Source organism: Euleptes europaea, chromosome 14 (genome assembly GCF_029931775.1).
Source record: "Euleptes europaea isolate rEulEur1 chromosome 14, rEulEur1.hap1, whole genome shotgun sequence".
Lineage (NCBI taxonomy): Eukaryota > Metazoa > Chordata > Lepidosauria > Squamata > Sphaerodactylidae > Euleptes > Euleptes europaea.
In genome coordinates this window covers 36,928,693-36,956,042 of record NC_079325.1, presented here as the reverse complement: position 1 = coordinate 36,956,042, position 27,350 = coordinate 36,928,693, and the positions used below count along the sequence as shown (strand labels likewise).

The window sequence follows — 27,350 nt, the reverse complement described above, 5'->3', positions numbered from 1 at the left end:
ATGGACACTCCGCTGGGATGTCTGTTTGGCCACAGAACCCCAACACCCACCCACAAGCCTTTCACGATGCATACCTGTAAATAAAAGTATGTAGGGCGGTTTTTTCACAATTGTTTCCTTTCAGCATCCCAGTCTTTGAAAAAGCCTTCTATCAGGCAGAGGATTGGCCGCTATCTTTGTATACTATTTGCTGCTTTTCTGCAGCTGCTTCAATCCACTTTCTTAGCTGCTTTTCTGCAGCTAGCAAGAGGCCTGCAGAGCTTACAAATCTGGTAGAGAAACTTGGGGTGAGGGGGAGGGTTGCCATTACTTTTGTCAAAATTAAGCTGATAACTTGAAATTGATATACAGATTAGACATTCCTAAATTTGAGCTCCACATTAAGGCGGCCACAAGAATTTTCTATAAAGCAACAACGGCGAAGCCCAGAAGCAGAACAAGCCCACCAATAAGGAACACTTCCCCAAACTTTAACCAAGAAAACAGCAGCATTTCACACAGAAAAAAGCTTCCTGAAACAGAAGAGTTTTGAGATGAATTTTCAACTCATCTGCCCCGTTTTTGTTCAGAAGCAGTTTTTGCAAATTAAGGTTCCAAATAATATAACCTTTAAACTCATGTGGTGAACGAACCCTAAGGCTTCAAAAGAATCTTTTCCTGTGCAGTTGCAAGCGAGGCTGAAAACTCACGCAAGAACTAGAAGAATCAGCAGCTCCATTTTGCTTCACATCTGTACCCTGAGGACTGTGCGTGCCTTAGCATTTTGGTGCCTAACAGAGAGACATCTAGATGCCGCCCCCCTCTACACTGTTCAAGGGTTTGGTGCACTTGGAAGTCTTACTGCACAAGCCCCATCAAAACAAAGGAGAGTCCAGCAGTGTCCTCCCCCCCGCTCAATCATTTTCTGCGTCTTTTATTTGGTTTAGGGTATTCGTCCAATCATTCTACAACTATGAAAAAGTGCACAAGGTGGCAGAGCAGGAGATTGGCAATTAAAACTTGCAAACAACAAAAATGCATGGATAACCAATCTAAAACAAAACCAACAACCAGCAGCAGCAGCCTTAAAGCAGTAATAAAATTCTGATTCAGAAAATAACTAATGACAGCACCTTAAAATCAATAAGGGCGCTTTCATGCATTTCAAATAATGCACTTTCAATCCACTTTCAGTGCACTTTGCAGCAAAAATCCACTTACAAACGATCATTAAAGTGCATTGATTGAAAGAGGATTGAAAGTGCATTATTCAATATGTGTGAAAGTGCCCAAAGAGCCCCAAGGGACTATATAATAGGCTGTTAGTTCAGATTAAAACATCATCAGGGTTGGAAAAAAGTACAAAAGGCCCTCTGGAATTGAAAAGTCTGGTGCTAGAGGGCATTGGTGAACCTCCTCTGGCTGGGCGTTCCACCATCCGGTGGCAACAACTGAGAAAGCCCTGTTTCACAAACACACCAACCTGACTTCTGTTGGTGCCTGTCTCAAAGTTGGGCAAGGCTCCTGCTGGCCTGGGATGTTGCTGCAAATTCAGTGTGTGGAGTAATCTTCTCTCCTGGGGTGGGTGGCTCCTTATGAAGCAACTGGGCTTCAGGGTTGTATAGATAAGAGCTAGGAGGACAGATGAGGAAGGCGATAAGAGGCCAGCAGCCTCTCGAAATGTTCCACAAGTGAACCCTAAATCCCCGTTCCCACACGCAATGTTTAAAAAACAAGACTTGCCTTGCGGGATCAGACCAAAGTTCATTATTCATCTAGCCAGCTAGATACCTCTAATACAGGGGTCTCAAAACTGCGGCTCCAGAGCCGCATGCGGCTCTTTGGCCCGTTGAGTGCGGCTCTCCAAACTTGGTTTGGAGCCCCTGCTCTTGCGCCCGCTTGCGCCGGCAGCTGGGCTGCGGAGCCAGCGCGCCTGAGAGAGAGAGAGCTGGCGAGCAGGTGCTCTGTCTTTCCCCCCACACACACACCATGGAGAATGGCCGGGTCCCCCTTTCCCTTGCCCTCAATGGTTGGGAGGCTAAAGCCTCCCCTCCCCTCCAGCTGCGCGATTGCTGGGCGGGTGGCTCGGTGGTTCCTGGCCCCCCCGCCTATCAGCTGTTGGGCGGGGCGGGCTTCCTTTGGTAGACCTGGCCTCCGGCTGAGTCCCATTGGGAGGCCGTGTCTACCCACTGGCTTTCTTGGCAGTAGACCTGGACTCCGAGGAGGGGAAAAAGTCCCCCTTCAGAGGCCAGATCTACCAATTGGCTTCTATGGGCCTCCGGAGGCCAGGTCTACTGCCAAGAAAGCCAATGGGTAGACCTGGCCTCCCAATGGGACTCAGCCGGAGGCCAGGTCTACCAATAGGCTTTTATGGCGGTAGACCAGGCCTCCAGACGAGGACTCCGGACGGGGAGGGAGAAATGGCAGGGACTTACAATTTAATTTTTATCAATAAATAAGATCACTATTAAGTATGATATCAAGTTTTATTCAGTGTACCTATAGTTTAATTAAGACTTAAAACTTTAATTAAAGTTTATTAAGTTAATAAACAGTGTACCTACCTTTATAGTTTAAGTTTAAGAAATTTGGCTCTCAAAAGAAATCTCAATCATTGTACTGTTGATATTTGGCTCTTCTGACTAATTAGTTTGCCGACCCCTGCTCTAGTAGGGTCTTGGTTCCCAATCCAGTATTCAGAAGTGCACAGTCTCTAAACATGGAGGCCCCATTAATGGCTAAAAGCTGTTGATAGACCTTCCATGAATTTGAGAGTAATTGTGATGTGGTGGTTAGATTGCTGAACTGAGATATGGGGGACCCACAGGTTCAAATCCCCTCTCTGCCCTGAAGCTGGCTGGATGACCGTTGCCAGTCGTTCTCTCTCTGTTTAACCTACTTCACAGGGTTGTTGTGAGGGTGAGAATAGAAAAGAGGAAAGTAATGTATGCTGTCTCGAGCTCCTTGGAGGAAAGGCTGGGTGAATATGTTGTAACTAAATTATCCTTAACAAAAATCTAATTGGATGGCTATCAGCCCCCTCTTGCGTTTGGGAATGGGGCACTGTTTTCAAGTCAGGGCGCTCACAAAAATTTGGTCTGCACGTGGAGGAAAGGCAGTATTCACAGAAGAAAGGGCATTCCCATTTAATTTCACTGAGAGGACAGCACAAAGGGTTGCCAGGTCCCTCTTCACCACCGGCAGGAGGTTTTAGGGCAGAGCATGAGGAGGGCAGGGTTTGGGGAGGGGAGGGACTTCAATGCCTGCCAACTATAGGCCTATTAGTCTACTCAGCATTATTAGTAAATTGTATGCCAAGCACCTTCTAGACAAATTTACCAACTGGCTAGATCAAGAGGACATAATTGTCGACGAACAAGGAGGCTTTAGAGAGGGCAGGTCTACTTTAGACCACTGCCTGATTTTACAACATTTAATTAAAAAATGTTCTTCTAAGGGTCCAACAGCTCTGTATGCAGCCTTTATAGACCTTAAAGCAGCATTTGACTCTATTGCTAGAAACAGACTCTGGGAAAAGTTAGAATGCATATATTTCCTTTTTGTTAGGACCAACCAAAATAACCCAATGTATTGTGCATGCTCTTCTCTAGAACTCTCCCATCAGGTGTGATATTAAAAGCATTTTTGGTGCACTACATCCCACCTGACGAAGAAATGCTGTGCATAAATCCTGTCAGCAGTGACCAATGCATGCTTAGTTGTTCAGTGTTTGACACCATGATGTTTACAGAACAGGTCACCAAAGAATATTCCACCTCTGTAAGAATGATAGAAATGTTTTACTTTTTCACATCCTGTTTCTTCTTGCATGCTAATAACGATTATTTTTTAAAAGTACTCTTGAGTCATGCTTACTCATTATAGACAGTGGCAGTTTTACATGTCTGTTACTAAACAAGAAGATTCAAATGACTGAAAATGTTTCTCCCCAGGAGCGCAGGGAGTAGGGTTGCCAGGTCCCTCTTTGCCCCCAGCGGGAGATTTTTGGGGCGGAGCCTGAGGAGGGTGGGTTTGGGGAGGGGAGGGACTTCAATGCCATAGAGTCCAATGGCCAAAACGGCCATTTTTCTCCAGGTGATCTGGTCTCTATCGGCTGGAGATCAGTTGAATTAGCAGGAGATCTCCTGCTACTACCTGGCAGTTGGCAACCCTAGCAGGGAGGGATTGACTGCTGAAGGGCATTGAAAAAGTAGGTAGAGAATTAATTGCCTTGATGGCCCAGGCCATTAAGAGTTCTGAAGAACTCATAAGCTGCACAAGAACACACACCTATCCTTTGTTTTTGTTTTTTTAAACACAGTTTTACACCTACTCTTTGGAAAGGGACCACGACGCAGTGGCAGAGTGCTTGTGCTTTGAATGCAGAAGGGCCAGATTAAATCCTCAGCACCTCTTGCTACAGGATTTCAAGTATCCCCCTCCCCAAAGGTAACCCATGTTGATCTATAGCAAAATCCAACACCACAAAGCATGTCACACCTTTTGTTAATCAATTAATACGTTAACGTTGCAGTATTTTGCATTTGCTGCCACTGTGTCACCCAGAGCAGCCCACCTCCAGGTGGGGCATGGGGATCTCCCAGAATTACAGCTGATCTCCAGATGACAGATATCAGTTTCTCTGGAGAAAATGGCTCCTTTGGATGGTGAACTCTATGGAAATATACCCTGCTATTGTAACTTCCTCCCCAAAAGCCTGCTCTCCCCAGGCTCCACTCCCAAAATCTCCAGGTAGTTCCCAACCCAGAGTTGGCTACTCTGTTATCACCTCACTTAGGGGAGCGGCCGTGGCTCTGTGGTAGAGCATCTGCTTGGCATGCAGAAGGTCCCAGGTTCAGTCCCTGGCATCTCCAATTAAAGGGACTAGGCAGGTAGGTGATGTGGAAGACCTCTGCCTGAGACCCTGGAGAGCCGCTGCTGGTCTGAGTAGACAATACTGACTTTGATGGACCAAGGGCCTGATTCAGTATAAGGCAGCTCCATGTGTTCATGTGTTCACTGTGCTTATGTGTAGACCAGGCCTTCATTCAGGGGCAGTCTTCATGATTCTGGGGACCGGACCAAAAGTTCAGGATATGGCTTCAGAATCACTGTCCTCCTGCCCAGGTAGGGTTGCCAAAAGTTCAGGATGGGGCTTCAGAATCACTGTCCTCCTGCCCAGGTAGGGTTGCCAAAGGTTCAGGATGGGGCTTCAGAATCACTGTCCTCCTGCCCAGGTAGGGTTGCCAACCTCCAGGAGGTGGCTGAAGATCTCCCACTATTACAACTGATCTCCAGCCGATAGAGATCAATTCACCTGGAGAAAATGGCCACTTTGGCGATTGGACTCTATGGCATTGAAGTCCCTCCCCTCTCCAAACCTGCCCTCCTCAGGCTCTACCCCCAAAGTCTCCAGGTATTTCCCAACCCAGGCTGGCAACCCTACACATAGGCCAAGCAAGGAGTGGCCCATACACTGCAATTTGGGCAGGAACCACAGCTGATGCTGGAAGCCAGCTACCAAGCCAGAGACAGGTCAAGCACAAGCAGGTGCAGGAGCCTGCTCTTCTTTCCTCCCCTTCAGGGGTGAAAGGCCATGGGCAGTTGAGTGCAGGGCCTGGGGCAGCTGTCCCTGTTGCCCATTGGCTAAGACTGCCCCTACCTCCAATGGTCCAACTATGTGCATTATTTCTTAGTTCTTGGATTAGGAAGAGCTGGAAAAAATTTTTACCTATTGTTTTTCCTCAATCTAAAGGGTTTTTGTCAATTTACCCTAACCTAAGCACATTACAAAACCATGACACTCTTCTGGGGGCTAAAAGGTTTTTGAGCTTGAAATGCCGTATTAACTTCATTTATGGGAAAAGCATATACTCTCTCATATATATATGCACATTCACAAGTTAATATAAGATGCCATGCTCAGATATAAGAGCCTAAGCATCAGACACATATATTCTACACACATATGTATATTCAGATAGCATAAGACACACACACACATATATATATTGTCATACACAAGTCTAGAATCACTTTGCATTATGGGTAACCTGTATTCTTTGGTCAAGTAACATTTAATGCTGAGGAGCCTGGGTCAGGATGACCTGTTTGCAGTCAGCTGAATGTGAGATCATTCTCGCTTGGTACAAGCAGGCTTCTTAATTGGGGCTAAAACTTTGATTTAAGAGCAAGAAATGTCATGATGGAATGTTAACTCTCTTTTCTTCATCATTAGCTATAGTCAAACCTTCCGAAGATTTCTATAGGATATGTAAATATCTGCTTATACGTTCCATGTAATCAGTGGCTAAAGTCTTCTACGTAATTATCATTAGTGCTGTCTGTCAATGACCTATAAAACATGTTGTCTTCCTTTGTTCTACGAAGAGCTCTGACTTTGAGAAAAGAGTTCTTCCACGTGCTATATCTGCTCTCTTATTGATCAATAAAAGACCTGCTTAATTGTTAACCTCTGTCTTGAATTACTTGATTGACTGCTATAAGTAATCAGGACTTTACAAGCTGAGGTGTCCAAAGCTTATCATTGTTTTCCCCCACCTGTCTTTTCTCTTTCCTGTTCATAGTTCCGCTTTGCACTTGCTTTTCATGCACCACATCATGTGGGAAGGGGAGGAAATAGCACAGTGGCAGCTTCTGTGTTAGTTTGGCGGCACTGCTGGCTTTTGTAGTCTGCAACAGTTTGCCGCAAATGAATTTTAGAAAAACCCTTTAAAATGTAGATTTTTCAAGCAGCGAACACTTCTGATTCCACCCTTAACCATTGTCCCCCAAATAAAAATGTATTGTCTGTGCATGCGCAGACAACACACTGTGATCCTGCTGTGGCAGCCATTGGGAGCCACTCTGGGCTAGGGTTGCCAGGTCCCTCTTCACCACCAGCGGGAGATTTTGGGGGTGGAGCCTGAGGAGGGCGGGGCTTAGGGAGGGGAGGGACTTCAATGCCATAGAGTTCAGTTGACAAAGCGGCCATTTTTCTCCAGGTGATCTGATCTTTATCGGCTGGAGATCAGTTGAATTAGCAGGACATCTCCTGCTATTACCTGGCAGTTGGCAACCCTACTTGGGCCCAGGGCATGCCGGGAGCTGCTCTGAGCCCGACCGCAACAGATATTGGGAGCCATTCCAGTAGGGTTGCCAGGTCCCTCTTTGCCACTGGCGGGAGGTTTTTGGGGCAGAGCCTGAGGAGGGCGGGGCTTGGGGAGGGGAGGGACTTCAATACCATAGAGTCCAATTGCCAAAGCAGCCATTTTCTCCAGGTGAACTGATCGCTGGAGATCAGTTGTAATAGCAGGAGATTTCCAGCTAGTACTTGGAGGTTGGCAACCCTACGTTCCAGGCTTGGCTGCAGCTGTGGCAGTGAACAATGGGGTGGTGGGAACCTGGAGCTACACTAAACTCAGTGATGGGGGGCAAAGATGGGATCCTCCCCCCTGTGAGTCTCATGGGCCCCCCATTTGTCAATGTATAATGTGTAACAGCGGAATGTACAGTGGTGGGTTTCTGAAGGTGAAGCAAGGATGCCAAATTTGTATAACTTACAGCAAAAATTCATGAGGAAACGACATTATTACAAAGAATCATGAGTTCAGTGGTTCTTGAAAGCCTTCGACAATATTTTAATCATGAGTTCGTTCTGCACAAGGGAGAAGTGGAAGTGAAATGAGGGGGGACTGAAAGAGCAGGGTGGCGAAATTCAAAATAGTCCCTGCTTAACTATGAGACTGCAGTTGACCGCACCCAAGCAAAGGGAGTTGGAAAAGTCAAGCTCTTTTGATGATCCCCCAAGCTGGGGAGACCATTTGCTCATATTTGTTCTCTCCTAGTGAAAACAAGTCAACAAGACCTAGCTGGGTGTCAGGCTTGGAGTACAGCTCAACTAAATCACTAGTTCTTTGGGGCTCAAGACAGCAGACCAGTAACCTCTGGGAATCAAGAAAGGTTTAGGGAATGCTAAGGAAGCACTAATTCTGGCATCTTCCATAAAGGGATCTTGCCCCATGTGGACAACTGGATGTCCCCTCTTTTAGGAGGAGCTTCCACTCCCACGGCTTTCCCCTGTAAACTGTTGCAAAGGAAAATCCTGTGCTCTGACTTCAAGGGGCATCCTATTGCAAAGTAGAAGGCTAAATCAACTATAGCTTTGAAGCAGTTCAACAGATACTCATTTTGTCCCAAGGACCCTGGGATTTGTAGTTCTGAGAGGGGTGCTCTGCACCCTTACCAAATTCCCAGGCTTCTTGGTTTCTAAAGACTTTGCCAGTTGCAAACATCAAGCTTTTTGCTGTTGTTGTTGGACTGCTCGACTGTTCGTTGACCAGTTTGTGGCTGCTCGGCAGGTTGCTTCCCCCTGTTCCTTCCTAACAGTGCTGTACAGAACAATCAGCTCTTCATGCATGCGGGTTTCCACACAGCCCAAATTGAATTCTAAGGACTTCAATTGCCAACCTCCAGGTACTAGCTGGCGATCTCCTGCTATTACAACTGATCTCCAGCCGATAACGATTAGTTCACCTGGAGAAAATGGCAGCTTTGGCAATTGGACTCTATGGCATTGAAGTCCCTCCCCTCCCCAAACTCCGCCCTCCTCAGCCCAAAAAAACCTCCCGCCGGTGGTGAAAAGGGACCTGGCAACCCTACATGTGGGGCCTGGAGATCTCCCAGATTATAACTAATCTCCAGACAACAGAGATCAGTTCCCTTGCAGAAAATGGCTGCTTTGGAGAGTAGATTCTATGGCATTATACCCCACAGAGGTCTCTCCCCTCCCTGAACCCCGCCCTCTCCTGGCTTCACCCCCAGTATCTTCAGGACTTTCCCAATGCAGAGTTGGCAACCTTACTTCCAACAGTGTCTTTGGGAAGATTCATCAACTTTCCGGCAGGGAAGGCAAAGCCCGCTGCCAGCAAGCCAGCTCCAAGAAAATCAGACCACATAACAATCTTTATCCCTCTCTTCCTTCCTTCTGTGAGCCCAGATTTCCTGAGAAGGCTGAAGTTTCATGTTCACATTGAAGAATGTCCCAGGGCAAAGGTTCTCAGACTTTCTGAAGTGGAACCCACATCTAAATTTACTGTACTTATTGGGACCCACTTCTAAATCTATTGTACTTTCGGGACCCACTCGCAAAGGAACTCAATGCTTCTTTCCCCCTCCCCAACATCAAATGAAGGAATCTCACATTAGCAGCTTAACACTGAACAAGTTTCTGTTTTGTTTTGCATGTTCGGCATTCATAAATATATAGAATTACTGAGCAACAAGCTGTATTGCATTTCCATTTCACACATGCTGCAGAGGCAGACCTAAATCTCACTCCTCCTCCCTCTGGGCCTCATGACCCTTGTGCAAGAGAACTGTGACCCATTTTTTTTTGGTCCTGGGCCCATGGTCTGAGAACTATTGCTTTAGGAGGAAGACCTAGAGGGAGTAAAGCCAAAGGAGTCATTTTGCTTCCTTCCTTTCTGCATTCAGCAGGCAGCGGGTTAGTTTGAATCCACAAACCGGTCTAGCATTTGTAGTTACTGGGAGCTGCTCCGGTTTCCTGATCCCCACCCCTCCAAATTCAGTCAGACAAGATGTGGCCAGGGACCTTCAGCTGTCTCATGCAGGTTTGAAACGTGTAAATAGCCTCCACCTTGACCGGGATGGCCCAGGCTAGCCTGATCTGGTCTGATCTGGGAAGCTAAGCAGGGCTAGAGCTTGGATGGGAGACTGGGAAGGAAGTCAAGGGTTGCTATGCAGAGGCAGGCAACGGCAAACCACCTCTGTTCATCTTTTGCCTTGAAAACCTTACAAGGTTGCCATTAGTTGGCTACAACTTGACAGCACTTTTGCAACACCAAATAGTAGTGTTGTCAGGGCCCTCTTTGCCACCTACGGGAGGTTTTTGGGGCAGAGCCTGAGGAGGGCGGGGTTTGGGGAGGGGAGAACTTCAATGCCATAGAATCCAATTGCCGAAGTGGCCATTTTCTCCAGGTGAACTGATCTCTTTCAGCTGGAGATGAGTTGTAATAGCAGGAGATCTCCAGCTAGTACCTGGAGGTTGGCAACCCTAAGTAGGGTTGCTAGGTCCCCACTCACCTTCGTTGGGAGGTTTCTCTTTAGTTTGGTGCGTGCCACCTGGCGCTCGGGGCTGCAGTTCAGTGTAAACTGAGGGCGAGGGAAGGTTTCCGGCTGGTGTGCTGGCCTGAAGCGGGCGGCCCACTCGCCCCGGGAAGGGAGAGGAGAGGCTTCCCGGCTGGCACGTGGGCCTGCGCGTGCACAATTACCCATCGACCCTCAGCTGGTCAGTGGGCAGAAGGGCACTTTACCAGGGGTTTGCCCGCCACCAGCAGGCACCTGGCAACCCTAGCCCTAGGGGAGGGGCTTCAATGCCATAGAGTCCAATTGCCAAAGCGGCCATTTTCTCCAGGTGATCTGATCTCTATCAGCTGGAGATCAGTTGTAATAGCAGATCTCCAGCTATTACCTAGAGGTTGGCAACCCTACCAAATAGCCTGGCGAGGGAGGGATTGTGAAAAGAATGCAAGGGAAAGGATTACAACCCTCCCCAGGTCCTGTTTGCAGTTTAAAATCCATGAGAGATGTAGATCTGTTTACAGATGTCCTTTCTTCACATTTGTTTTGACCCTTTATTGGGGAAGGCGAGATTACATATCTTAATAAATCCCCTCACTGACCTTTTTTTGTCCCTATTGAAGGAAGATTTTGCAGTTGCCGTCTTCGAAATTGTTTTTTCTGCGTGCATTTGGGCTAGAGCGTCCCCGCTTTCCTGCCTTCAGCACCCTGTGACTGTGCCTCATTAGACAGGAAATGCTTCTGAATGTATGTTTTGTCATGGCTATTCTGCAATAAGCAAAACCAGATCTGTTGTGAAATTAAAATATCCCTCAGCTGTAAAAGACAGAAACTGTGGTGGTCAATTGACTGGCATCCCCTTGCTTCAAAATCCACAAGAGATTGCAAAGAACATGCAGGCAGATAAGAGCCTTCATCAACTGGTACGGGGGGCCAAAGGGTCTTTCCGCAGTTATGCTTCTTTTTTCTCCCCACCTGGGACCCAAAGCAGATTACAATATTGTTCTCCACCCTCCTCTATTTTATCCTAATGAACAGGTATGTTAGACTGAGAGAGAGTGACTGGTCAAGGCACAGTGGGGATTTGAACCTGGGTCTTCCAGATCCAACTCTGTCACTCTAGCCACTATACCATGCTAGCATGAAGGAGCTAGCCATCACAGTTGGGGGGGGAAAGGATTAGACACATGGTCATGGGTCTATCAAAGGCTGTTAGTAATTGCAGTTAAACCTGTATATTCAGAGGCAGCAGACTAAGTACCAACTCAGATATATATGTAGGGTTGCCAACCTCCAGGTAGTAGCTGGAGATCTCCTGCTATTACAACTGATCTCCAGCCGACAGAGATCAGTTTGCTTGGAGAAATGGCCACTTTGACAATTGAACTCTATGGCATTGAAGTCCCTCCCCTCCCCAAACCCCGCCCTCCTCAAGTATTTCACAACCCGGCGCTAGCAACCCTGTATATACGTAGCTTCTAGATGATGGATGTTTTGTTTAAACATGGCTGACATTCACGAAATCTGATTGCTGTAAACGTGTCGTGAAAAAGACGACCCAATTAATGACCAAGAACAGGATGGTTTTGCACACGTTGGAAGCAAAGGAAAAGGCTGATGAAGGGTGGAATAGAATGTGTAAAGCAGAGTGTGAATAAGAATTCACAAAGGGAGGACTGTGGAAGTAAAAAAATGAACCGAGTGGAGACAGAACCTGCGAAGTCAAGTAGGCTAGGTGAGAAGTGCTGTGGCCGAAAAGATAAAGAAGGGTAAGTGACCTCGAAGCTAGAACTAACTGGTCTGGATCAACCCATGCCAGCTGTAGAGAAAAGTTACTAAGAAGTCAGTTGCACTGGAAAATTCCATGTTTAAGTTCTAGTTGCACATGCTTATCTGGAGGACTATAAATGTAGTTGGGAAGAGGTAACCCCTACCCCCCCGAAGATTCTGCTTTGCTGTCTCCTGCGATCATACAATAAAGAATTCAACAGCTTTGGAAATTTTTAGTGACTTTCTTCAGTAGTAGGATCCAACCTCAAGTTAACGGTAGTAATATATTTATTGCATTGGTAATTTTTAATATGCCTGTAATCTGCTGTTTCTGTGGTGAAGTTTCTGTGTTCTGCAATGAAAATATGAGCCAAGATAACATCCAGGGCATAATTTACTCAGATTCGAACCTTTTAACTGGAGGTATCTTAAGACAAGGGATGTATAGAGAGGTTTTATGTAGTTAATTAATGTTATAGTAATGTTTTTATCGGTTTTACTCTGCTTCTGAATGGCGTGAGGGCCGTAATAAAGACTGAACAGAGCAGAATATACCTGTAAGCTGCTGTCGATGCTGGGGACCCTGAGCATGACCCCAAAAATGTTAGGGATGCATGTCTGTGTAGTAAGTAAGGTAAAGGTCCCCTGTGCAAGCACCGGGTCATTCCTGACCCATGGGGTGACATCACATGCTGACGTTTCCTAGGCAGACTTTGTTTGCAGGGTGGTTTGCCAGTGCCTTCCCCAGTCATTTTCCCTTTACCCCCAAGCAAGCTGGGTACTCATTTTTACCAATCTCAGAAGGATGGAAGGCTGAGTCAACCTTGAGCCGGCTACCTGAAACCAATTTCCGTCGGGATCAAACTCAGGTTGTGAGCAGAGCTTGGACTGCAGTACTGCATCTTACCACTCTGTGCTACGGGGCTCCTAAGTCTGTGTAGTAGCCACATAATAAACATCCAAATATTTTCCTAATTCTTTTTTAAAGTATTTATCCCAGTGACTGTCATGTCGCAGTGAGTTCCACAGCCAATGAAGAATACAGTGTGTTTCACTTGTCTTCCAACTGATTCCCAGTCCCTCATTGTCTTCTGCTACTTTTTAAAGTATTGTTAAAACATGTTGGTTATATTTCCACATGGATTCTGCAGTGCATGGCTTGGCTTGTTTGTGTTATCTGGAAGAAGCTGCTTTTGCTCTTGCACAGCTGGTGGCATTAGAGATGCCAGCCTCCAGGTGGGACCTGGGGATCCCCTGGAATTACAGGTCTTCTCCATCCTACAGATATCAGTTTCCCTGGAGAAAATGGATGCTTTGAAGGGGGGACTCATAGAATCATAGAGTTGGAAGGGACTACCAGGGTCATCTCATCCAACCCCCTGGACAATGCAGGAAGCCCACAACCACCTCCCCCCGACACCCCCAGTGACCCCCACTCCATGTCCAGAAGATGGCCAAGATGCCCTCCCTCTCATCATCTGCCTAAGATCATAGAATCAGCATTGATGACAGATGGCCATCCAGCCTCTTCTTAAAAACCTCCAGGGAAGGAGAGCTTACCACCTCCTGAGGAAGCCTGTTCCACTGAGGAACCACTCGAACGGTCAGAAAATTCTTTCTAATGTCTAGATCAGTGGTTCCCAACCTTTTTTTGACCAGGGACCACTAGGACTTTTTTGTTCAGTTCAGGGACCCCAAGGTTCAAAATAAAAATTCTGAGAATTTGAAAATAAACTTTAATCATAACTGTTAGTTAAACATTAAACTTAGAATAATATTTGAATATATATTTTTATAATAGAGAACTTTTAATTGTAAATCAATGTGATTTTTGAGCTTGCATCCTTTTTACAAGCTGGGCAATTCTGGGGCTAATACTGTTGCTCAGAGCTACACGAATATCATCACTTGCTTCCCATCGATTTCTGGTCTTGTTCTTAATTATAAGCAAAGCAGAAAACCCTTGTTCGCATAAATAAGTTGTGGAGAAGAGCATAAGATATCGCAAGGCGAATCCCCGAACTGTAGGATATGAAATTGCTTTTTTACACCAGAACTCTTCAAGAGAAACTGATTCAAACGCATCCTTACAGTGCCTATCATTTTGGAATTCAATGAGCTCTTCCTGGATTTCTTCTGCAACCTCTTCAACAGCAATACTAAAAGGATTGTGAATCAGCTTTTGGGTATCTTTTGATTCTGTCTGGTTATATTCCGGGAAGTAACGGTGGAATTCATCGACCAGCATTTGCAGATGACTTCTGATGTTGTCTTGTATATTTGCAGTGATCATGTCATCTTTACTATCATCGACCAGTGCTTTTAATGTCACAAACGCAGAATAATTGTTTTCACCTACCCATAATTGAAGTTTGCAAATAAAGGCACGCAGTTTGTCTTCAAACATAAAAATGTTTCCCACACCTGCTAAATTTATGTTTTCAGAACCTTGCAACTGTAAGTTTAGTTTATTCAAATGTGAGAAAATTTCCACAAGATAAGCCAAATGCATCTGACTTTTTGAATCAGAAAACAGCTCTAGTAAATCTTTAATTTTCTTCTCGGCTAGAAACAGCTCAACCTCTTTTCTTAGTTCAAATAACCTTCCCAGCATATTGCCTTTCGATAGCCAACGAACTTCGGTGTGGAAAAGAAGAGTCTCATGATCGGAGTCCATTTCAGTGCACAGTTTTTTAAAAAGGCGTGTATTTAAGGCGCTGCTTTTAATAACATTGACCACTTTTATGGCCATTTCCATGGTATTAACAAGGCTTTAGGAAGAGTCTTGGAAGCTAACGCCTGACGATGTATGATACAATGAGTTGTTATTGCTGAAGGATTCTTCTGTTTTATTAATTGAGCATGATCCTAACATGGCTGGAGCGCCATCCGTACAGAAGCCAGCGAGCTTTTCCCACATAATGCTATGTTTCTCAAAATACTCCGCTATTATATTCATGACGTCGATACCTTTTGACGTCGTTTCGTTTCCTCGAAATCAATAATTCCTCTTTAATAGTGTTGTCGTCGTCTAAAAAGCGGACAAATACGAGCAACTGTCTGCAATTAGAAACATCTGTTGATTCATCACACTGCAAAGCGAAACATGGCAAATTTTTTATTTTCGAAACAAGCTGCTCCTCGATGTCATTTGACATAATTTCAATTCAATCTTTTACCGTGTTGTTCAATAGAGGTATTTCTTGTATTTTCTTTTTGGCTTCCATCCCTAAAACCTCTTCGACAGCTATCATCAAACAAGGTTTGACGAGTGTTTCTCCTATTGTGTGTGGTTGTGTGAGGCTCGCTTGCACCCTCCCCCGGCCTCCCCGCCCCCGCATGTTCCTTACTTGTCGTGCGCCACTTCCGGAGTCACCATTGCACGCTGCCATGCTTTGCGCCCGTGAGCCGCCACGCCGCCCATGTAAATATTAATTTATTATGGGTTTATAACTTTGTTTTGTGGACCCCTGGTTTAGTTCTCATGGACCCCTGGTGGTTCATGGACCCCTGGTTGGGAATCAGTGGTCTAGATGGAAACTCTTTTGATTTACTTTCAACCCATTGGTTCTGGTCCGACCTTCTGTGGCAACAGAAAACAACTCGGCACCCTCCTCTATATGACAGCCCTTCAAGTACTTGAAGATGGTTATCATATCCCCTCTCAGCCTTCTCTTCTTCAGGTTAAACATACCCAGCTCCTTCAACCTTTCCTCATAGGACTTGGTCTCCAGACCCCTCACCATTTTGTTGCCCTCCTCTGGACACTTTCCAGCTTGTCTACATCCTTCTCAAATTGTGGTGGCCAAAACTTAACACAATATTCTAGGTGAGGTCTAACCAGAGCAGAGTAAAGTGATACCATAACTTCGCATGATCTGGACACTATACTTCTGCTGATACAGCCCAGGATCCCATTTACCTTTTTAGCTACCTCATCACTGCTGACTCATGTTCAGTGTTTGGTCTACTAAGACCTCATCCTTTTCGCACACACTACTGCTGAGACAAGTCTCCCCCATCCTATAATTATGCACTTGATTTTTCTTACCTAAATGCAGAACTTTACATTTCTCTCTATTGAAATGCATTTTCTCTATGGCATTGTATTCCACTGAAGCCCTTGTCCTCCCCAGGCTCCATCCCCAAATCTCCAGGAGTTTCCCAACCTGGATCTGGCAACCCTACCCCCCACCAGTGGCCAGAGGGGACCTGGCAGCCCTAAGGTGACATCATATTGGTGCATGATTTGTTTGAACTACTCTTCAGAAATGGCAGTGCAAGGATATAAAAGGTATTTGTGACCCAGTTTAGAACATGTGATTATCATAAACAAGGTCAGTTCCAGGAATCAGGCTTGCAGACAATCAAGGCTGGAATACTGGGAAGAGACACCACACACATATCCTGGCAGAACAGACAATTAAGAAAAGCACCTTTTTTGAGACAACAGAGAAAAATATATCAGGTGTGTTGGGTCAACAGCAATATGTGAGAAAGCAAAGACACAGAGCTTTTGTAATACAGTTCAGAACAATTTCAAGGGCTCACTAAAAAGTGATTGAAACAGAGGACTGAATTATGCGTCATGAATTGCAAGGAGCCAAAGAACAGTCAGATTCGAGTCCAGGAGCACCTTAAAGACCAACACGATTTTTGGGGAATAAGCATTCGAGAGTCAGAGCTTATACCCTGAAACTCTTGTTGGTCTCTAAGGTTCTACTGGACTCGAAACTAACTGTTCTACTGCAGACCAACACGGCTACCCTCTGAAATGAGCCAAAGCTATCTCTATGCTGTCACTGAACTGCCCAATTGGAAATCCATCCCAGCACCTTCATAACACTGCAAAGGATTTGACGGTGCACCTTTTGCATGTCACTTTGCTGCAAGTGATCGCTTGGATTGGCTTTCCGACTGGGCAGGACACAAACTGAAGACCACCCACCCTCCAATCACAACTGGCAAGAAGAAAAAGAAGGAGGAGTTGGTTTTTATATGCCGACTTTCTCCACCACTTAAGGAAGAATCAAACCGGCTTTCAATCACCTTCCCTTCCCCTCCCCACAACAGACACCCAGTGAGGTAGGTGGGGCTGAGAGAGTGTGACTGACTAGCCCAAGGTCACCCAGCTGGCTTTGTGTGTAGGAGTGGGGAAACAAATCCAGTTCACCAGATTAGCCTCCGCCACTCATGTGGAGGAGTGGGGAATCAAACCCGGTTCTCCAGATTAGAGTCCACCGCTCCAAACCTCCGCTCTTAACCACTACACCATGCTGGCTCTCTTATTCCTACTTGCCTTGCCTTACATTTCCCTCTGTATCCTTTTCTTAAGAAAACCAAAAAGCTTGGAACATGTTCAAACATCTTACTGACCTGGTGAGAAACCTCTCCTCTTTTCAAAAGAAAATAAACAATTGTGAAGAGAAGCCTGACAAAAACCATGTTTGCATCTTGGTACCTGTTTCAGCCAGCAGTGGCTTTTCTCCCTCCTCCACCCGTTGGGCATTATGCCATGCAGCACATTCTTTTTACCCCAGCAGTATAAACTATGTTTCGTCCTGGAGCTACGTCTAGGTAGCTCCACCACTGTGCCAAATAAGGGATATACCATCACAGATGCTCACTCTTGTAATCTGATACTGAAAGCTGAGCCCTGGAACCTGTTTGAACTGGCTCAAGGAATTTAAGATGGCGATTCTGAGCATGTGCAGTAGGTTCCCCTTTCATCACTGTGACAGCCATTCCCCTCACCAAATGTATCTCTGATGGGGGGTTTCTAGGTTTCTAGGATAGCTTCAGTCCCATCCCCTGAACCTGGTTAAGAAGTGTATTTACTCAAAAGTAAGCCTCAGTGAATAGCACTGGGCCACACTCCCCCATAACTGCTCACAGGGTTGCAGCCGCTCATTTTCAAAGTTTACATTTTGTGACGCAAACGTCCACCACCCCACTGCCGCACTTGTTTCAACCTGACATGTAATATTGGCAAACCCAAGAGGCCACTGTGACAGAAATCCTAAAACTTGCTAAAGGCTTAAGTGGGCCCTCTAGAGCACCTGGGATCTTGGTCACCTAGAGATTCCATTTCAATGAGCCATCCACTTCCACTCCATGTTGGGCCATCCTGGCAGACTTGATCCTTTTTGGACAAAGGACAATCCTGTTTGGACCAGACCATCTATTTGCCATGGATGTTCAGTGCCATTACCAAGTACTTGATGGAGCTGGGACTATATTGCATATGGCGCTGATTGGTAAAAGTAGCCTCTGACATCAGATATGGGGATTTGCATGGGATGGGAGAAATCTGCTTGTCTTTCTTAGAAAAGAGGCTGGCTTAAGTCCAACTCCATTTAGCATAAATATCTGGACATTTGGGATTTTCCCTCGTCTTCAATTTTCCGTCTTCAGTGGAAACTGGGTCCACAGGAAGTTGGGTAGGAGCCAAGGACTCCTTCAACTTCTTGTTACCACAAGGAACCCTGCACATGCTCTGAGGAACCAGCTACAACATAGGGAATGTGTCTAGCTTAGTTAGTTCTACTGTATTGCTTTTCATTTGAATATCTCTGTGCTGTTGTTGCTGTGACCTGGATGGCCCAGGCGAACCTGATCTTTAGGGTTGCCAAGCTCCAGGTAGTAGCTGGAGATCTCCTGCTATTACAACTGATCTCCAGCCGATAGAGATCAGTTCACCTGGAGAAAATGGCCGCTTTGGCAATTGGACTCTATGGCATTGAGGTCCCTCCCCTCCTCAAACCCTGCCCTCCTCAGGCTCTGCCCCAAAAACCTCCCACCAGTGACGAAGAGAAACCTGGCAACCCTACTGATCTTGCATTGCCCTTCCCACACATGACTGGCCCTTTGCTGCAGAGCATTCTGAGAGAGCCGCATGTCTCCGAAGAAAAACTCACCACAATGGTGATGCTCCCAGATCAAGGGCCCCTTGCCAGCCGGTGAGCCTCAACAAATGCCCAGCTGCGCCATCCGCTAGCGCCGAGCCTTTCTTCCTGCAAGTGTAACGTCTTTAAGAGCAGAAAGATCTGTTGTGCCAGTCTCGGACTGAGACGCTAGGGCTGCAGTGCAAATCTTGTTCCAAACACGTGAGGGTTTTCTTACGCACAAACCCACATTCAGAGCGAGATAGGAAATACATGTTTTAACATTTCCATGATGACTGAACATCTAGACAGGACCCACACCTTTGCATTCCAAAATGTGGCGTGTGATTGCTTTTTAAGCTACACATTTTTGAAATTCCTGATTTTGCACCGTCATTTAAGGCTAGGGATTCATTTCAGCTTTACACAAGGGGGATCCATGTGCATTTTCGACCCAAATTACATTGGGATTGTGGAAAGTTTTAACTTTGGGGCATTTTCCTGTTCAAGCACAAATAAATTTTCCCCCTTCAAGTATTTCTGTCTTCATCAAACTGTCATTAGGTTTTTTTTTTGTCAAATAATACTGGTTGTTGTATTAGATAACTGGATCCTGCCTTTCTTCCATCATGGAACTCAAGGCAGAGAACACTGTGGGGGGGGGGGAGGCCCCCCACTCACCCAGGCATGGTGCAGGCCCAGAACGGTTGCTTACTTTGGAGGCTGCAACACACTCCATAACTGTTGTCTCTCTATTACATAGGGTTGCCAACTGCCAGGTAGTAGCAGGAGATCTCCTGCTAATTCAACTGATCTCCAGCCGATAGAGATCAGATCATCTGGAGAAAAATGGCCGCTTTGGCAATTGAACTCTATGGCATTGAAGTCCCTTCCCTTCCCTCCCCAAACTCCACCTTCCTCAGGCTCCGCCCCCAAAATCTCCCGCTGGTTGCGAAGAGGGACCTGGCAACCCTACTATTACAACATCCCTGAAAAGTAGACCAGTATTATCAGCCCCATATTTTGAATGGAGAGAGACTGGTCTCTTTAAGGTTACCAAGTCTATGGTGTGATTTAAACCTGAGACTTCCTCACTGACAGACACTTTCTTGAGCCACCTCCCTTTCATGAGCAGAAAAGGCTATCAAGTTGCTGCCGACTAATGGCGACCCTGAAGGGTTTTCAAAGCAAGAGTCGAACAGAGGTGGTTTCCATTGTCAGTTGGGTTGCCTGTAGGGTTGCCAGGTCCCTCTTTGCCACCGGTGGGAGTTTTTTGGGGCGGAGCCTGAGGAGGGCGGGGTTTGGGGAAGGGAGGGACTTCAATGTCATAGAGTCCAATTGCCAAAGCAGCCATTTTCTCCAGGGGAACTGATCTCTATCGGTTGGAGATCAGTTGTAATAGCAGGAGATCGCCATCTAGTACCTGGAGGTTGGCAACCCTAGTTGCCAGCTCTGGGTTGGGAAATACCTGGAGATTTTGGGGGCAGAGCCTGAAGAGGGTGGGGTTTGGAGAGGGGAGGGGCTTCAATGCCAAAGAGCCCAATTGCCAAAGCAGCCCTTTTCTCCAGGTGAACTGATCTCTACCGGCTGGAAATCAGTTGCAATAGTGGGAGGTCTCCAGCCACCACCTGGAGGTTGGCAACCCTAATTGTTGGCCTCTGGGTAGTAGTGACCCCAGACTTCCTTGGTGGTCTCCCGTCCAAGAACTAACCAGGGCAGACCCTGCTGACAAGATCGGGCAAGCCCGGGCCATCCAGGCCAGGGCTTCTCCGTTAGTCTCCTTAAGGCACTTCCACCCTTCTCTGCGGGTCTTGCTCAGAAATGAAAACTGCCTTTACTAAAAGGCCTTGTGCTTCTGCATCCTCCTTTCTGCTTCGTCAAAAAGGCCTCCCCGTTCGAGAAATACAGGAAACAAACTGCTGACTTTGCTCGGGCCCTCTTTCCGCTGCTCCAAGTCCCAGCAAAACACGTTGCAGGAAACATGGAGGCTAGGATACAAAACGAAATGAAGCCCAAACAAGATTGACATTTCCGAGCAGGGCTTTTGAGGTCCTGTTTCTCACACGGCAGCTGCTCTGCAAAGATGGCACACATCTCCTTGGAAATGGCAGGGAATTCAAGTGCACTTTGATCTACAAGCCAAATATTTTCTGTGAGGAATGGTCCCACCTCAAATTAAATCCACAAACAAAGAACTGTACCAATATGGGATGACTGCGGCTAGAACACTGTTTGCAAAATACTGGAAAGAAAGAAAGACACCAACGCTAAAAGAATGGATTACAAAAATGTATGAATAATATGCATCCGTTGCAAAATTAACTAACCTGCTTCGAAGAAAGATGATGGAGGAACATGAACAAAGATGGCAACCCTTCTATGACAGATATGTTTTAAATCAGTAGTAACATAAATATATATATGTGAACAGAGAAGTAACTTTAGAGTTAGACAGAAGAAAGGTTATCAGTGTTTTTTATTGTAAGCTTCATAGTAAAATTATGTTTGTCAGTAAGAGTAAGGTTTTATATTCTGTAGAATCACTATTAAATTTGATAAACTGAATTTTTCTTCTCACCTTTTTCTATCAAGTTGATATAGAAATGTAAGTAAAATTAATGCTAACCGTTAATGATTTATATTAAAATTGGATGTTGATGAGGGCTCGGCTTGGACACCGACCCAATAATGCTCAGTGTTCCTATTTTATCTTGTCCCCCACCCCCTTTTTTTCTTTCTGTATCCCTTAAAATTTAATTTTAAAAAATGTGGCAGGGAATCTCATTTGCAAGCAGTTCAAATGGGCAAAAAAGCTGTTCCAAGAGAGCAGTGAAGGCTTGAGTCCTGAATTGATAACGAAAAGATCTTCAGGACGTGTTATCCAGATCAATTTGACAAGTTTCACTTTTGGCTTCGTCAGCCCAATGATCAATGCAAATAATTACAAAACCATAGTAGGAGAAAAACTTTGAAGACCAAACAGGTTCCAAGCAGATCTCTAAAGCAGAAGAACTTACCAAAGGCTTTTGCCTTATGAACTATACTTATATTGTTTGGTAACTTGTTGTGCCGAAACGCATTTGGTATAAGGTTACAGTCATCAACCTCAGGATATGCCATTGGGCTATTTTAATGCTTTTAAAGAATTTTAAATTTTACATAGCGCTTCTAATAAATTATACTTTCAATATTTACACACACACACACACACACACACACACACACACACACACACACACACACACACACACATATATATATATATATATATATTCTTTTCACCCAACCTTGGGTACCCAGCTTCTGTTTTTAGGTTGAAATTTATACCAGGTTTTGATACTTTGGTCTTTATACCATGTAGGTGTAATGTACATATATTTGTGTATGTTCGTCTTTATTTTGTCATATCACTTGTTGTAATATAGCACTACTCGTTGGCAACTTGTTTTGGTATACTGTTTTTCTTCTCTAGTAACCTCCAGGTACTAGCAGGAGATCTCCCGCTATTTACAACTGATCTCCAGCCAATAGAGATCAGTTCACCTGGAGAAAATGGCCGCTTCGGAAATTGGACTCTATGGCATTGAAGTCCCTCCCCTCCCCAAACCCCACCCTCCTCAGGCTCTGCCCCCAAAACCTCCCACCGGTGGCAAAGAGGGACCTGGCAACCCTATGCTTTCGTGAAAAATAAACTTGGCCATTGTGTGACAATAATGAACCAGTTAAATGCCCAGCCCTGACTGAAAGGGATTTGCGAAATGCCATACAGTCTAATGGTTGAAGGGGGGGGGGGAACAGTCCAACATTCCTCCAAGACACACCTTTGACTATGCTAAAGCAGATCTTTGAATCAGGGCCAGAGAGCAGAAACTTAGGGCGAAAACGCACAAGTGCTTTAGCCTCCTTTATTCCGATTCAGCCAGGATTCAGCCAGGATCGAATTCACGTTCTGCAAAACGCATGCATTCGATCTTGGCTGAATCCTGGCTGAAACAGAGCATAAAGGAGGCTAAAGCGACCGTGCGTTTTCGCCCTAAATTTCTGCTCTCTGGCCCTGATTCACCTTGCTATGGTGCTGTCTTTTCCAGCCTCGGGCCTCTTATAGCTGCTCTGGGCTTGAGGGCAATACTGTGTGGTTCAAGCTGAAATTCCAGTTATAGGCCAGAGCTGGTGAGGGGGGGAGTGCCAAGGAACTCACACAAGTGGCCTCTTCTCCCATGCAGCCCCAAAGATTGGAGTAAAGTTTCTTTCCACTGATGGCCAGAGTTGGTGTAGTGGTTAGAGTGTCGGATTAGGATCTGGGAGGCCCAGGTTCAAATCCCTACTGTGCCATGGAAGCTTTCTGGGGCAACCTTGGGCCAGACACACACTCTCAGCCTAACCCACCTCCAAGGGTTGTGCTTAGGGTTGCCAGATCCCACTTCATCACTGGTGGGAGGTTTTTTGGGCAGAGTCCGAGGAGGGCAGGGTTTGGGGAGGGGAGCGACTTCAATGCCATAGAGTCCAATCACCAAAGCGGCCATTTTCTCCAGGTGAACTGATCTCTATCGGCTGGAGATCAACTGTAATAGCAGGAGATCTCCAGCTAGTACCTGGAGGTTGGCAACCCTAGTTGTGAGGATAAAATGGAGGAAAGGAGAGTGATGCTATCCGCTTGAAGTCCCTACTGGGGAGAAAGGTGGGGTGTAAATGAAGTAAGTAAATAAATAAGCCACAAATCCCGAAACCTTAGCAGACCAGTGTTAGCTGGTATATCAAGGGGGTTGTTTTCGAACTGGGGAGTTGACCTGTACAAACTGATATTTGCATGTAGAGAGCATGGATCCCAATCTCTTAATTTGAGGTCAGCCAACGAAATGTATTAGCAGTGAATTGGACACCGGTAAAAGAAAAATCCTTTCTCGTCCATATTCATTAGGCTGTGGAACTTGCTGCCACAAGATTCAGTGACAGTGGCATTAAAGTACATTATAAACCCCAGGATTGGTCTGATCGTATATTGACAGGGACAGATAGGTGGGTAGGGGCCAATGTTCCTGTGGACCTGTTTTGCATGCAGGAAGTCCCAAGTTCAGTCTCCGGCATGATCTAGAAAAAGAACCAACTATTTGGAAAGCTCTTTTGCTGCCCAAGTTTTCATGAGTCACTGACTCTTTCTAGAGTCGGAGGGGGCAATACTCAGCTAGATAGTCCAGGGGTCTGACTTCGTATCTCAAAAGGTTCATGTCAGCTCTTAACCCTAATAGCTCGTGTAGGCTCTTAACCCTGATAGCTGGATAGATTAACCTCCATGGAGAGAGGCAGTATACCTCTGAATAACAAATGCTATGGGGATAAGGTAAAAAAGGTAAAGGTCCCCTGTGCAAGCACCAGGTCATTGCTGACCCATGGGGTGACGTCACATCCTGACGTTTCCAAGGCAGACTTTGTTTGCGGGGTGGTTTGCCAGTGCCTTCCCCAGTCATCTTCCCTTTACCCCCAGCAAGCTGGGTACTCATTTGACCGACCTCCAAAGGATGGAAGGCTGAGTCAACCTTGAGCCAGCTACCTGAAACCAACTTCCATCGGGATCGAACACAGGTCATGAGCAGAGCTTTTGACTGCAGTACTGCAGCTTAACACTCTGCGCCGCGGGGCTCCTAGCATGGGGATAAACAAGAAGAGAAAGGCTGCTTCTCTTTTGCCTTGACTGCATAAAGCCCGAAACAGCTTTCTCCCAAGCAAAATACATAAGTTATCCGGTAAGGTATGTGGTCTTTGCCTGCTAGCAATCTGTTATCTCTGAAATGGTTATGAATTTATTTCAGGAAAAACACCCACACTGCCTATATTCGACTTGCTTGTTTTTAATGGAACTTCCCCAGCCCCTTATAAACTCCTGAAGCCTTCAGCCACCCCATAAAACCTACCTGCCCTTCGGAGGTTTGCACTCTCAGATCTTCAACCGGCTTCAGTATTTAACTTCTGCATCTGGTAAAGGCAAGAAAACAAAACCACAAGGAGGAGCTGAGCTTCCTGTTGCAGCTGCAAGCACAATAGCCGGGGAAAGTGTCGTTCCTGCACAAAACACGTGCAGAAGCAAAACAATTTGGGGGAATACAGCAACAGCCAGTCTAGAGAAAAGGTAGACTGTGAGTGTTGGTGATGAGAAGGAACACCGTGATACTTGGGGCAGGGCAGTCCTTATACTTGTTAACAGAGTAAATAAATTATCAGAAGAAGCAGCTCTCATGAAACTCCCAAAGCACTTAAAGGTACTATTAGACCTGCCTGGCTGAGTCAGAACAACGATCCAGCATCCTGCTATCAGCAGCCAGAGGCCTCTGGGGAGTTCAAACCCGGGACATGAAGGCAAGGTCCTTTCCTTGTTGTTTGACCTCAACATCTGCTATCCGGAGGTATGCTGCTTCTGTTCATGGAGGTTCCATTGAACTGTCCAGGGTAATAAGCTGATGATTGTCTACTGATCTAATTGTATAAGGATAGTCTTGCTGGAACAGACCAACAATGCATTCCTGAAGGGGGGGGGGCAAATCACGGCAGCCAGGTCAGCGCAGCTGAGAAGCCTCCTCAGAGGCTTGCCGGCCACCACAGAGGAGAAAAAAGCCTTTTTTCCAAAATAAAACCAGGAAAAAAGGCTTTTTCCCCCATAGGGGAAAGCGGGCCTGCACCACTTTAAAAGGTGGCACAGGAACACCATCCATCCCGGGAGGGGTTTGGAAGCTCCATAACGGCAGCTCTGCCCCCAGAATGCCCCGGGAATGCCTCCCAGGGTGCCAGCATGGGGACTTGCACCAGGAGGACGCTGGCAGGAGGCCCCGCCGGTGTCCAAGCCCCGCGCTGTTGCTGCGGTCCAGGGGCGCCAGCATAACTGGCACTATGCCGTCGTCCATGCCAGTTTTGCATGGCACAAGTGGCACAGACACTGGCGTAGGGGTCACTCCGGCTCCTAAGAGCCTTTGCCCCCCTTCAGGAATGCACTGCCGGAGTCCAACTGGTTCTGTTTCTAGCAGTGGACCACTAGATGCTTCTGTGAAGTGGCATGTGGATGCAACAGTCCCTCTCCCCTTCTGTTGTTTCTCCTTCCCCTCCATTGTTCACAGCATCTGGTATTCAGAAGTGCACGGCCTCTTAACTTGGAGGCTTAGATGATCTGTTTGTACTCCACCTCCATGCAAACGGCACTCGAGGCACCTTTCAACGATAACTAAAATGTAGCATGATATGGAAAACGCCAATCTAATTAAGAAAAGCTTGGAGTTTAAATATTGGTTCAGCAACACTCGTTGGTACTTATAAACCAGTGGGAAGTCAACGGCATTAGGCAAGATATTCAGCAGTCAAACTATTTAAAATTTAATAGATTTAAAACTTGTACCAGGATGAAGAGTCTGAGGTATAGATACAATATCTGCAATGGGATTACACAGTCCAATGCATCTGATGAAGTGAGGTCTCACGCAGAAAGCTTTCGAGGAAATAAAATTGTCTAATGCCACGAGACTCTTGTTTGCTTTTGCTATACCAGATTAACACAACTATCCCTTTGGAATGTTTACATTTTGAAATGTTATTTCTGCAGATCAGCATTATACTAAGACATGCCAGCTATGAATTTTGTTGCGAATTGTAAAAAATTTTAATAAAGAAATACCATTTCATGTTTGGATCAGGGTTAATATCCTTCGATCTCTGAATTTATCTGATCTAAAAGAAAATTCCTTCAAGATCATTTACCATTAGGGTTGCCAGCTCCAGGTTGGGAAATACCTGGAGATATTGGAGGTGGAGCCTGAGGAGGGTGGGGTTTGAGGAGAGGAGGGACTTCAATAGGGTAAAATGCCATAGAGTCCAATTGCCAAAGTGGCCATTTTCTCCAGGTGAACTGATCTCCATCGCCTGGAGATCAGTTGTAATAGCGGGAGATCTTCAGCTACCACCTGAAGGTCTGCAAATTAGCACAGACACGAAAAATGTAACAAGGTGCAAAGGTATATTAAATATGCTACACAATAATGCAATGAAAAGGAATCTAACATACTATTATATCAACTACATCTATCCTAAACTAAAGTGCAATAATTCATCACAATGGACATGAAAGTCTCAATAGCATAAAGTTCAAATCTCCATACAGGTAAAATGGTAGAATATTCACAGTAATGAGATATGGTGCTGATATAACAATATATTCTTTTTTTCTAGCATCCTTCACCAAGGTATCTGAACAAGAGAAATATCATCCAGAAGGGGATATGGCCGTTTCGGAGTCTTCAACGGTCCCACTATTGATCAATGCAAATTTTCACAATTCATTCTCATCTTCGAATGTCAGAGTCACAGCATCACAGAAGGTCATGCTCCATCTGCCTACTTTAGGATAGCTTTCTGAGTTCCCAGCCGGGATACTACAAGGTGCGGTCAGAATCTGAATGAATTGTGAAAATTTGTATTGATCAGAAGCGGGACTGTTGAAGACTCCGAAACGGCCGTATCTGCTCCTGGATGATATTTCTCCTGTTCAGATAGCTTGGTGAAGGATCCTAGAAAATAAGAAGAATATATTGTTATATCAGCACCATATCTCATTCTCTATGACTCAACGGATACTTAGCT

At 45.8% G+C, this 27,350-nt stretch overlaps 1 protein-coding gene across 1 annotated transcript in view; it reads right to left on the bottom strand.

Moving 5' to 3' along the window:
* The window catches only part of LOC130486812 (N-acetyllactosaminide alpha-1,3-galactosyltransferase-like), a 43,334-nt gene extending 33,059 nt beyond the window's left edge, over positions 1 to 10,275 (bottom strand). Inside the window, 1 exon segment of the mRNA XM_056860112.1 lies at positions 10,084 to 10,275. Coding sequence (XP_056716090.1) covers positions 10,084 to 10,275 — 192 coding nt within the window.
* Between the last annotated feature and the right edge of the window lie 17,075 nt (positions 10,276 to 27,350).